The sequence below is a fragment of the Macrobrachium nipponense genome, chromosome 9, assembly GCF_015104395.2.
Source record: "Macrobrachium nipponense isolate FS-2020 chromosome 9, ASM1510439v2, whole genome shotgun sequence".
NCBI lineage: Eukaryota > Metazoa > Arthropoda > Malacostraca > Decapoda > Palaemonidae > Macrobrachium > Macrobrachium nipponense.
In genome coordinates this window covers 79,911,716-79,924,215 of record NC_061110.1, presented here as the reverse complement: position 1 = coordinate 79,924,215, position 12,500 = coordinate 79,911,716, and the positions used below count along the sequence as shown (strand labels likewise).

Genomic DNA, 12,500 nt, shown 5'->3' with positions numbered 1-12,500 from the left:
ATTTTAAGTCCCGTTAAAATCTCTCTCTCTCTCTCTCTCTCTCTCTCTCTCTCTCTCTCTCTCTCTCTCTCTCTCTCTCTCTCTCTCAGCGCCAAACTCAATATGCAGACGGTCTCCGACGCAAAAGCATGTTTTGCGTAAACTTTTAAAGAAGAGAGAGAGAGAGAGAGAGAGAGAGAGAGAGAGAGAGAGAGAGAGAGAGAGAGAGAGAGAGCGCAATCGCCGATGCAGTTCTGCCATGAGAGATAGACCCATTCCCTCTGATACACTAAGACATATTGTGATGCACGGTCATGGCCCGAAGCAACGGCATGAATCGATGTTGCACAAGAAAATTATATTGATGGCTCCTCCGGCGGTATTTTTCCAGGCCGCCCGTTGCTGACTTCCTATGCATCACAAACTGTTAGGTCAAGATCGCTGGCGTCCCCTTCGCTATTAGAGCGATGGGCAGATGTATTTTTTTTTATCGTATGCTTCATTATTATCAATCTTAGCTCTAGTCTAAATGTGAGAAAAAATTTTTAAGTATTATATCTTAATTTTATCCATTTTACTTTTGGGTATTTGATCCCATAGAACTGGTTTAGCACCTGTAAAGGTATGATCGATACTGCCTTAATTATTAATCCCATTTATGCGCCACGATAACAGATTCTCACTATTAGATAACTTTTTTTTTTGCAAGTTGAATTGCGAGGAAATCGTTGTATAGATTGGGAATTACATTTATCTTCGAAAATGGATAAATATTTGTTTGAAGAAACAGCATTGGAATGTGATTGTGGAAAAGAGAAATATAAAGAACTTACATGAATCAAACTTTACTTTAGCACTGGAACCTAATCGTAAGGAAGGGCTTTTGAAATTTTCCTGATGGTTTTAGATTTTTTAGAATTTATTTGCAATAAGACTATTTATGATGTCTTTTTGTAGACAGGATATGGGGCAGAAAGTTACGCAGTAGAAATTTCGTAGCTTAGTTTGATTTAGTGAAGGAATATGAAATTGTCTATTTCGTAATGATTCGATTCGCATAAGGTAAATAAAAATAGATCAAAATAAAGTCTGTCCATAAGGCAGTATGACATAATATTACTTTTGACTAATAGTTGTAAGGATGGCGGAGTTTTATCCAAGTCTTCAACAAATCAGCGGTCTATTTATTGTGTTTTTAGGATGTTAAAAATTCAGGTGAAAGGGCAATGTGTCCAGATGATAAAGAAAAGGAGTGATTTTGTCTGTTGCAGGTGAAAGGTCGAACTATTGAAAGTGGTATAATTATCATGGCTACTCTGGGGACCGGTGAGTGAGAACACGTGATTTTTCAACGATTGAACGGGTGAGATCAATCATGGCAAGAGAAAAGGTTGATAGTGAGTGTGTATGGAGGAGAATTGGGAAAGCATCAGAGTGAAAGAGAGGGAGCGATAGTGTCTGGGTTGGGTTTGGAGGAAATGAAAGTTGGGAGGCAATAAAAGAGATGGCGGCGCTGTGGTCAGATACGGTTCCTGGAATAAATGAAAATTGAGAGTATAGTGGAAATGTGTACAGAAAGGAGAATGGTTGCCTTGCTTGTGAAGTGGGGTGGGACAAGGATCGTTTGTGTGTCCAGTACTATTTAATATCTTTAAGGATGGAGTGACGGTAAATGTAGGTGCAAAATTGTGAAATAAGAAGATGGGATGCGAATGGATCCTGGAATTTCTGATATTTATGGATGATACAGTATTTGGAAATAAATAGGTATTATGAAATAATACCTATTTCCTGAATAGGTGAAACAAATAAGGAATCTATGAAGGAAATGTTGAGCCGACTGTCGTCTATTGAAGTGAAGTGTGAATGCTGGGACGAATGTACGAAAAAATTGGAAGCTGCAGATATTAATTCTTGACGTATTTTATGTGGCAAGAGAAGAATGAAATGGTGAGAAGGGGGCGGGGGAAATTGGGGGATGGGGGGGGCGGGGGGGGGCCGTGTACACAGACCGGCTGTTAAAAGGATATTATAGGGAAATGGATGGATCATAGGGTTTTGGAATGGTCTGGTCATGTAATAAAAATGGAGGTTGGTAAGCTATTAAGTAGGGTAAGTTATAGGAGGAAGGAGGTGGGATGACCTAGTAAGGACTGGTTAGGTGGCATGAGAGGTACTGACTAGGACAGGGGTTCTTAACAGGAGGGTATCCATACCTCTTGGGGTATGAGAACCACAAGGGTGAGTATGGGACTTGATCCCTGCATATTTGTATATATTTGACTTTAATGTGTCAGTGTATACATGGGTACATTTTGAAAATAAATAACCATATAAAACTATAAATGATTTTGATTTTCTTGTATTTTCCATGCTATTCATACCTAAAGTATATATAGAACTAAGTATATTAAGTTACATTGTCAACAAATAGGACTTAAGTGGACTTAAGCAAAGGGGGTATGGAACCATATTGGACAATTCATTGGGAGTCTGGGGTCATCAAAAGGTTAAGAACCCCTGGACTAGGAGAACAGTCAGCATCCAGAACGCGAAAGTCAGTATCTGTAGAATTCGATGTGCTGCTGATGAGCCATCTGTTTAGATATATGAATTGGCTATTGTAGAAGTATAAGAACCAGGAGAATCGATAGTAACATTCAATATCATACTTAATTTAGTACATTTTATGTTTTGTAATAGAGATACAAGAGTGAGATCCATGCTTTATTACAAAACCTACTGCTGCTACTACTTTTGCGGATAAATTGCAACTATCTTATTTTTTAATCACGTTTCGAATGAATGGTGGAATGCTTATTTAGTGATTATTAAGAATATGTATTCAGGGTTAGATTTAGGCAGCCAGTAAGTAATACAGAATTAATTAATTATTTATCTTATAAGTTAAATATAGATTAAGGTGCATGTTTTTACATTTTAATGGTTTCTGAATATAATGTAGCTGAAATGTTCTTTAATTAGAATTATTATCTTTCAAATAACTACCAGATAATCTGTTACTTCCATGATATCTTAAAGGAGTCTGCATTGCACAATAAAGACCATCTTCAATTGACACAAAATTGGCTAATACAGATTTGCATAACTTTTCATTCTTTCATCACTAATGGCAATGTGGAGATTATTCTCTGCACTTAAAGCTTTTTTTTTTTCACTTGAAATCTGGCGGCATAACGTGACCCTTTAAGTATCGTGCATATTCATGCGAACATTTGCTGGCTAAATACTCTCTATCATTGCAATCTGCTGATTCGTCTGTAATCTTTGTTTACCCTGGAAATGTCATGTTTGCTCTGTTAATTCCTGACTAAAGTGTGACTATTTTTCTGACAGTGAATTTCTCTCTCTCTCTCTCTCTCTCTCTCTCTCTCTCTCTCTCTCTCTCTCTCTCTCTCTCTCTCTCCAGTCTGCCCTGGAAACACATATTCGCTTTCCTTTTTATCTCATTAAACTATGACCTTTTTTCTATAGCATCTCTCTCTCTCACTCAATATATGTTCTTTTTATACCTGTAAACTATATCTTTTAGATTTATTTCTCTCTCTCTCTCTCTCTCTCTCTCTCTCTCTCTCTCTCTCTCTCTCTCTCTCTCTCAATGTGTTATTTTTATACTTATAAACTTAACCTTTTACTAAAACAATTTCTCTCTCTCTCTCTCTCTCTCTCTCTCTCTCTCTCTCTCTCTCTCTCAATATGTTCTTTTTAAACCTGTCAACTTTTCCCTTTTCTGAAATAATCTCTCTCTCTCTCTCTCTCTCTCTCTCTCTCTCTCTCTCTCTCTCTCTCTCTCTCTCTCTCAATATGTTCTTTTTAAACCTGTCAACTTTTCCCTTTTCTGAAATAATCTCTCTCTCTCTCTCTCTCTCTCTCTCTCTCTCCTCTCTCTCTCTCTCTCTCTCTCTCTATCAATATGTTCTTTTTTAACCTGTCAACTTTTCCCTTTTCTGAAAAATCTCTCTCTCTCTCTCTCTCTCTCTCTCTCTCTCTCTCTCTCTCTCTCTCTCTCTCTCTCTCTCTCTCTCAATGTATTTTTTAAACCTGTCAACTTCCCCTTTTTCTAAAAACAATCTCTCTCTCTCTCTCTCTCTCTCTCTCTCTCTCTCTCTCTCTCTCTCTCTCTCTCTCTCTGCTAATGAATGTGGTGTTCCTCTCCTTCACAAGTAGGAAGTGAGGATTCCATGCCGTCGCTCTCCACCATCATCATGTTCGTGGGGGGCGTGGCCGCCATCGTCGCCATCGTCGTCATCTTCATCATCACCGTCAGAATTAAAATGAGGAAAGCGAGCCACAAGTGTATTCGTCGTACTGCCACTGCCACTGATTCTGTTATACCGAAGGTAAGAGCCTTCACAAAAGTCATCTTCTAGTTTGTTTTGGTCCCTGTGTGTGTCGGTGGTGGAGGAAATCGATAGCTTCATTAAATGCCATGCAATTCATTTCTTCTCCTTTCTTCTCAAGCTCGTCATTTTTGTCTGTTATGGAGAATGAGTTTGTATTTCTTAATTTTTTAAATTTTATTATTTCTGTCTTCCATTTTGTATAGTATGGTCCTGTTATTTTTTTTCTTTTATACCTTATTCACTTTTCATATTCCCGTTAAGAATAGATAAAGTTTTTTATATACAGTTTTATCAACCTTCATCATGAAAAATATTTGCTTTTGATTTCACTTGATGATTTTTTTTTTTTTTTGTATTTATCAGTTATTTTTTGTAATGGTCTTTCCCAGTGAGCCATGTACCACTGCAAATGAATCGCAATATTTGACACCACCTTTACCTTCAACTTGAAATTGCAAACAATATCTTTTTGCTGGAAATTACTTTTTCTTTCAAGTTTGGATTTGGAAATGATAGGACCACTTACTCGACCTGACTATTATGCTATTATATATATATATATATATATATATATATATATATAATATATATATATATATATATATATATATATGTTGTATGTGTATATGTGTGTGTGTGTGTGTGTGTAGAGAGAGGGAGAGTAAGACGAGGAAATCTAAATAAGTAAGTGATGAGATGAGAAATGTCAAGTTTAGTGAAAGATAAAAGATATAAATGTATTTTTAATTGCATTAAAAAAAGATAAGTGTACAGCTGTGCAGCAAAACAGACAGAGTAGACAAGAAAAGAGAGAGAGAGAGAGAGAGAGAGAGAGAAGAGACGAGAGAGAGAGGAAGAGAGAGAGAGAGAGAGAGAGATAAGCAAGAAATTTAGAGATACTGAGGATTTCTTCTCATTGGAAATAAGCGCAAGGAACAGGAATAATGAGGAGGTGAATCCGAGGTGTTTATAAATTCTGCCTGGCATGTATACACTCCTAGGTTAATGTTATAAGTAAATCTTTTGAAGGAATGTTGAAGGTCAGGTTAGAAGAGAGGCAGAGCCAAACGATTCTGGAGTTAAGAGGGATCAGTTTAAACACGCTGACAAGACTTTCACAGATATGTCTTTGACTCCCACCATTTTCAATTATACCTGTACTTGTATTCCACCACGTTTAGTAATACTACTCAGATAGACCTGGTATTAACACACACACACACACACACACACACACACTTCATACCGTCTCACAAGCACTCTCTCTCTCTCTCTCTCTCTCTCTCTCTCTCTCTCTCTATCTATATATATATATATATATATATATATATATATATATATATATATATATATATATTTATATATATATGTGTGTGTGTGTGTAAAACTATACATCATTCTTGTAACACGTTTACTTTGTAAGTTTCTTTTTATGCTAAATATCGTTTCAAATTCGCTAAATAGGCCTCTTTCGTTTAGTGATATCTTTTCCTTTCTAAATATTTTTTATCTATCTTAATGGGAAGTCTAGGTATTCAGAGTGAAGGATTGTTAAACCATACGTTCCATCATTTACTGTTTCTTCTAAAATCATTTTTTGTACGAAGTTTTTGCCCCCTCCCCCACCCCCCTTTGCATCCAGTGCTTATCAGCATTTATTATATTTAATATCCTATTTCCGTTTTTTTATTTATTTTATTTTTTTTTTTTACATATAACTTTTTTTATTTCGTTTCATGGCAGGCATTTTGTTCAGCGTTTGCTTTTCGTTGGTAAGAATTATTGTCGGCTATTGGGACTAATCATCTTTTTTTTTATTTCCAATATCCTTTTATTACGCCCGTAATTGGACACGTGCATAAACAAATCCATATACGCGCTCGCCTGCTTCCCTTTCTAATACGTTTGAATTTTTCAAGCCTCCAAATATTTCCCATGGTTTTGATCACTCGTGCAAACTAATCTCTCTCTCTCTCTCTCTCTCTCTCTCTCTCTCTCTCTCTCTCTCTCTCTCTCTCGTATCATTAAGGTAATAGCATGGGAAATGAATTGTGTCCATCCACTTCTTTATTATTTGTGCGAGCATTACTCGCGCTAATTTGATCCCGCAACGACTGCATCCACGGCGGATTTGATTCATAACTCGAAGTATCCCAGCGGGAGTTTCAGACTATGGCATTCTGCCGATGCGAGGTACGACACCGTAGCCGCAAGCGTGGATATTCACCGTATGGAGATTTTTACGCAATAATGGTAATCATGTATTTTGGTTAATGATGTTGTAGCCCAATTCCTTGCGTTATTTATTGTGATTGCGTTAAATGAATTAGCAATAACAATTGCGCTCATGTTAATCCTTTGCTGTTATTTCAGTATTGTGGTATAGTTAGAAGTCTCTCTCTCTCTCTCTCTCTCTCTCTCTCTCTCTCTCCTCTCTCTCTCTCTCTCTCTCTCTCTCTATTTATAGTTGATCGAGAATGCCGAAATCCTTGTGGTTTATTTGCGACGCTATTACTTTTACTACTATTGCTTTTAATAATAATAATAATAATAATAATAATAATAATAATAATAATAATAATAATAATAATAATAATAATAATAATAAGTGGAGACTAGTGTTGATTTTTCATTATTTGCTTCATAACAATTCTCTCTCTCTCTCTCTCTCTCTCTCTCTCGTCATCTCATAACTCTCTCGCTCTCTCTCTCAATCTCTCATCGGGTACGGAGAAATTTAACCTGCTAAAACCATAATCCCTTGTATGTTTATCCAGGCCATAACTGCGGGATTTATTCTAATACGTTTGGAAAATATTGAGGATTGCTTTCTTTTTATAAGTTATGCTCAGGCGCTGAAAATTCCCAGTTGTTTAGTCTGTGAGAATTTTCATTTTATTGGTTGTGCAAATTTTTTTGTGAGAAATTCATTTTTTAATGGATGTGCAAATTTTTTTAATATACTACATTTCATTATACACACACACACACACACACACACAATATATATATATATATATATATATATATATATATATATATATTATAATTTTATTAACCATAAATCTTTTGGGTAAAAAGTTTACTCTACACACACACACACACACACATACATATATATATATATATATATATATATTATATATATATATATATATATATATATATATATATATATATTGTGAATGTACATTTCTTTACATTACACACACACACACACACACACACACACAACAACATATATATATATATATATATATATATATATATATATATATATATATATATATTTTATTAACCATAAATCCTTTGGGTAAAAAGTTACCTCTATATATATATTATATATATATATATATATATATATATATATATGTGTGTGTGTGTGTGTGTGTGTGTGTGTGTGTGTGTGCTGAAATTGTATTTCACATCGATTAAAAAACGTAGACAAAAAGGATCCATCCACAATTGGCGGTGACGTTTAAGGAAATCAAGAGAAGTGTTGAACTTCAGACGCTTTGCTTTTATCGTTTTTCATCATCACTTTAGGAAGAAGGCTTCAAGAAGTTCATCCCTGACAGCTGCTGTTAGAAGTTGTGAAGTTTGCGAAGAAAAATGAGGAATTTTTCTTTCTGTTGAGGGATCATTTCATTACTTCGTTTTTTTCCCTGCGGTGCGAACCATAATTTCTCAAGAAGAAAATTAATGATTCGTCTTTAGCTTTTCCCGGTTGGCATTGTTTGTGCTCATTGTGTAGACCTGGTTTATGTCAATTTAGCTAATGAAGATAATTTTGGTGCAAGTTGTTTATTTTTTGCACTGCTCAGGCCAGCTTATGCTCGTTTTAATCCTATTATTAACACCAGTGACCATAGCAGCTCCCCTTTGGCCCATAGCTGCATCCATTTTTTCATATTTTTACATAACATCCATTCCCACATCCTTTTTCAGTCTTGCTGTCCAGCACCTCCAACCGTTACTTATAAGTGAGACTGTGGAGTTTACTCTAATTTCAAGCTTGAGTTCACTGCATTTCCTTACTTTTCTGGATGTCTTTAACTTGCTGTCCAACCTCTGTGACTCCCTCTTCCCACTGCCTGAATCGATGAATGTGCCCAGTACTACTTAGCTGGATAACCGAATTTTCATAATTCAGTCAGTCTTGGTAATTCTTAGAAAAGTGCAGAAATAATTGCCTCCAGTTTCGCCAGCGACAGAGTTGTTCTTCCTGATAAGGAAGGGGAACCAAGATTAGAACAAGCTGATGTCTCATCTTACTTGTTTCCTAAGTATACTTCAAAGCCAAATAGACCCAGGAAAACAAAACTTTCAAGAGTTTTTAGATGTGAATGGGAAAGTCAAATGGGGACTTTCTACTCTCGGTACAGTAAGGCACTTTGTGGAGTCTGGTATTTTCGTTTCAGATCGACTAAAAGTTTTCAGTTCGGGGTTAAATGCCGATTTGTTAAAGCCTCCTCGTGGTCTTCGTGAATATCAGGCGGTTAAAGGTGTTATTGGTATGCAAGCATGTATTAAGTGGATAACGTGTGTTTAAGTCCTAGATTGATGCAGCCTTTTTGTTGCAGAAACCAGTATACAAGCAGTCCCCAGGTTACATCAGGTTCAGGTTAAGTCGTTCCAGACTTAAGGCGCTTGCCTCATGACGCTGTTAACCTGCTTTATGGCGCTATAACCCAGACTTACAGCACTGTTGCTATTTGTTCCCATTATAATTATGATGATTCGGGTTAAGGGGATTTTCGGCTTATCGCTCTGCCCAGAATGGAACCCCCGCTGTATTCCGGAGACTGCTTGTACTATATTGGAAAAGTTACCCGAAACAAACTTGGTTTCACCTGAAAAGTTGAATGTTGGCGCTCACCAGTCATTTAAACACAGACCAACTAGACCTTTCAAGAAATGAACAGGTGAATGATGCAAGAATCACGAAGGAAAGCAGAGCATTCCGAGTTGTGGAAGTGGATGATGTCAAATACGGATGAAAGAAATGTCGACTCATGAGTATGCGGAACCAGGGGTTTTAGTGAGATCCCCAGTTTATTTGTTCATTTTTTCATTTATACTTCATTCAGGATTTATATATGTTTCGACGAGCTTTGGTGACCTTTGACCTTTCCATAATCAGGTAGCACTGTAGTATTCTGTTGGTCTACGTAAGTTAACATACGGTTTTAAACTGTGTAGATAGAAAAGTAGGTTACTAATCCTTTGGATTCGTTCGTGAGTCTTCTCTTTCAACGTAAGACCAAATAGTTAAGAGCTAATGGTTAACAAGTTAATTGTGAAACACTATACTATGGTACCATAGTTGGTGATTCTACGAAAACAAATTTGTTTAACTGTTAAATAAACACTGTATGTATGTATGTTTGTATGCATGTATTTATATGTGTGTATGTATAATGTATGTTTGTTTATTCAATGAAAAAATGTAACTGTTCATAAAGAGATGCACTCACTTCAAAATATGGATTCTAGTACTTATAGAAATAATAATGTCATGTGTGTATCATTTATTTGGATGAAACGGTATTTCTACCAATTGTAAATAATAAAAAAACTGATAAACCCCCGACATAAACGAAACAGTTTTCAGAAAAATATTTTATCCGGTAGTCTCTGCAACCCATTTCTAAGGTGAGGTTATGAACTTTCAGACCATTTGCTGATGAACGTAAGAGATATTGAAAAGTAACGGCCTGTAGGCAGTTCTGATCGCCACTTCTTTTTATTTTATTTTTGTATACATTCTTCCCCCACAACACAACAGATAGAAAAAGGAAAAAAATATACGAACAGACGGAAAAAGAATTGAAAGTCAGTAGTATTTTGTAGAATAAAACACCTGGTCCGGACATTCGACTCCATCGTGAAAGTTTGTCGGTATGGCCTCCCTCCCTCTCGATATATATATGGTCCTTTTAGACATTGTTTCCAGCTGCTCGGGTTATGAATTCTGGAATTCTGGCACTTCCTCGCCAGTCGCCTAAAGCTTTTCCTGTTCTTATCCACATCACTGAGTTGGAGTTGCCTTTTGTAATCGTTGGGTACTTATAAATGTGTCTAGTATTCCTCACCTTCATCGGAATTCTGTATGTTGCCTCCATGGATGCTCGAAGGAAGAAATTCCTCGGTGGTTTCGCCTTTTCCTCCATGCGCTGTATTTTTCTCTTTTGTTGAGGACTGTTGCGGAGGATTTCCTCTCGGTTTTAAGATAGACGTGAATTTTTTTGGAAAGAAACTGTGCAAGTCTTTTTCATCGCAGTTTTATTTTCTTTTTTGGGAGGGGGTCAAGTTTTGTTGGATCACGGGATTGTAGTTGTTACGACCCTTCCCCTCTTCATATTAGGGCTTTAGTTTTTGTGCTGGGAGATGGTGCAGATTTCCTTTTACCTATAAAATTTGCCAAATCTGGTTATTCCTGTAGTCCTGGTTTTGTATCAGAATGGGAGCAATGCCTATACTACATACATATATATATATATATATATATATATATATATATATATATATATATATATATATATATATAGCAAAATATGTATATGTATTATATATATAGATACACAAATATATGTTTAATTTATGTATTATATATATATATATATATATATATATATATATATATATATATATATATATATATATATATATATATATAATCATTACAGGATCTTCTTTGGAGATTTTATCCACAAAAGTTACGAGCTTTCAAGGACTAATCTGTCCCCATTGTCCTGTAGCCGTAATATGAACACATGCTCTTGCTGTATTTATAGGCGTCTTGAGAAGGGATTCAAACCCCTTGTTGATCCGGTTCCGTGTGCTGGCTCTCGTGAATTCTGTAACCTCCATCTCCTCTGCGACTCTCCCTTTGCGTCCTTGGCCTTTCTCTACCTGTGGTTTTTGTTTTATATATAGTATGTATGTATAATATAATATGCTTCAAAAATCACTGTACATGCACGTGACTTCATTAAATAAGTGAATAACACCGGAAAATGATAGGCAGAAATCATAGCTCTTTCGTCTTTACTAAGATTTGGATTTCTGCCTATCATTTTCTTGTGGTATTGCGCACGTTATGAAGGCATTTTCTACGATAAATCTGGTTTTGTATCCCGGTAGTGCTTGGGCACCGCTGACGACGTGATTGTGGTACCTAATGTTTTGTTGATGTTGCTTGCTGCGTTCCTTACATAATTTGCCTCTCACCAAAGCACTATATCTCACTTCACAGTGTAGACACGCTGCTATGTATGTGCCCCCCCCCCCCCCCCCCCCATCTTTCCTACCTCTTCCCCCTCTACTGATTAGTGTAGAACTCCCTCTGTCAGACTCTTCCCTTTCTCCTTCCTTGTTTATAGTAAGTAATGTTATGCCCAAACAATTTTGAAATTCACCTTTACCTCACAACAAAGAAACAGTTATTCTTCTCCCCTCATTCCTTTGAAAGCTTTTCATCATCCGTACGTAATTCACAAACCATGGACAATAACCCAATCTCGCTGTCGCAGCTTTCCTTACATCCTCAACAAGCACTTTAACAAGCATTCTCACCCTCACACTAATCTTTCACTCTGGCATCATTCACCTCTGCATACTTTCTATCTTCCACAGTCATCAGATTTTCAAAGAATTTCATTTTGTCGATCCAATTGTTCATTAATCTTTTTGTGTTTATACTCTCTTCTGTAACAGTGCATTCCTACCTTGTCCCCACCATTTTTATTGCTTGTATTTTTCTGTCACTTTTTCATGAGTACCTTTTCCATCTTGCTGCATATCTGTCTATGATCATTTCTTCTAACAAGACATTACTTCTCAAATAATTTTGTATTTTCCGTCACTAAACCTTTCATCTGTATTCCCTAACACTTCGTGTTGTTCCTATAACCCGATCGTGGAAGTTTAAATATATATATATATATATATATATATATATATATCATATCATATCATATCGCACCATTGTTCTACCCATTGGAGTGCTGTGTCGTTTGCAGTTCTTAGATCCATGTCCGAACAACTGGGCCCTAGTGGGCAACTACACAAGCTGTGATTCCTATTTTGGACTGATTCCCCACAGGGGCATTCAGCACCAACTTTTCTATATATATATATATATATATATATATA

The 12,500-nt window shown here is 36.2% G+C and overlaps 1 protein-coding gene across 15 annotated transcripts in view; it reads left to right on the top strand.

Moving 5' to 3' along the window:
- Positions 1-12,500, top strand: part of LOC135218482 (uncharacterized) — a 1,465,909-nt gene that overhangs the window by 1,438,405 nt on the left and 15,004 nt on the right. For 13 of the 15 annotated variants that reach the window (XM_064254810.1, XM_064254812.1, XM_064254817.1 and 10 more), the window contains one exon: positions 4,165-4,340. In XM_064254810.1, the coding sequence (XP_064110880.1) occupies positions 4,165-4,340 (176 nt within the window). The remainder of the gene's footprint in view (positions 1-4,164; positions 4,341-12,500) is intronic. The other 2 variants (XM_064254823.1, XM_064254820.1) reach the window with 1 other exon arrangement.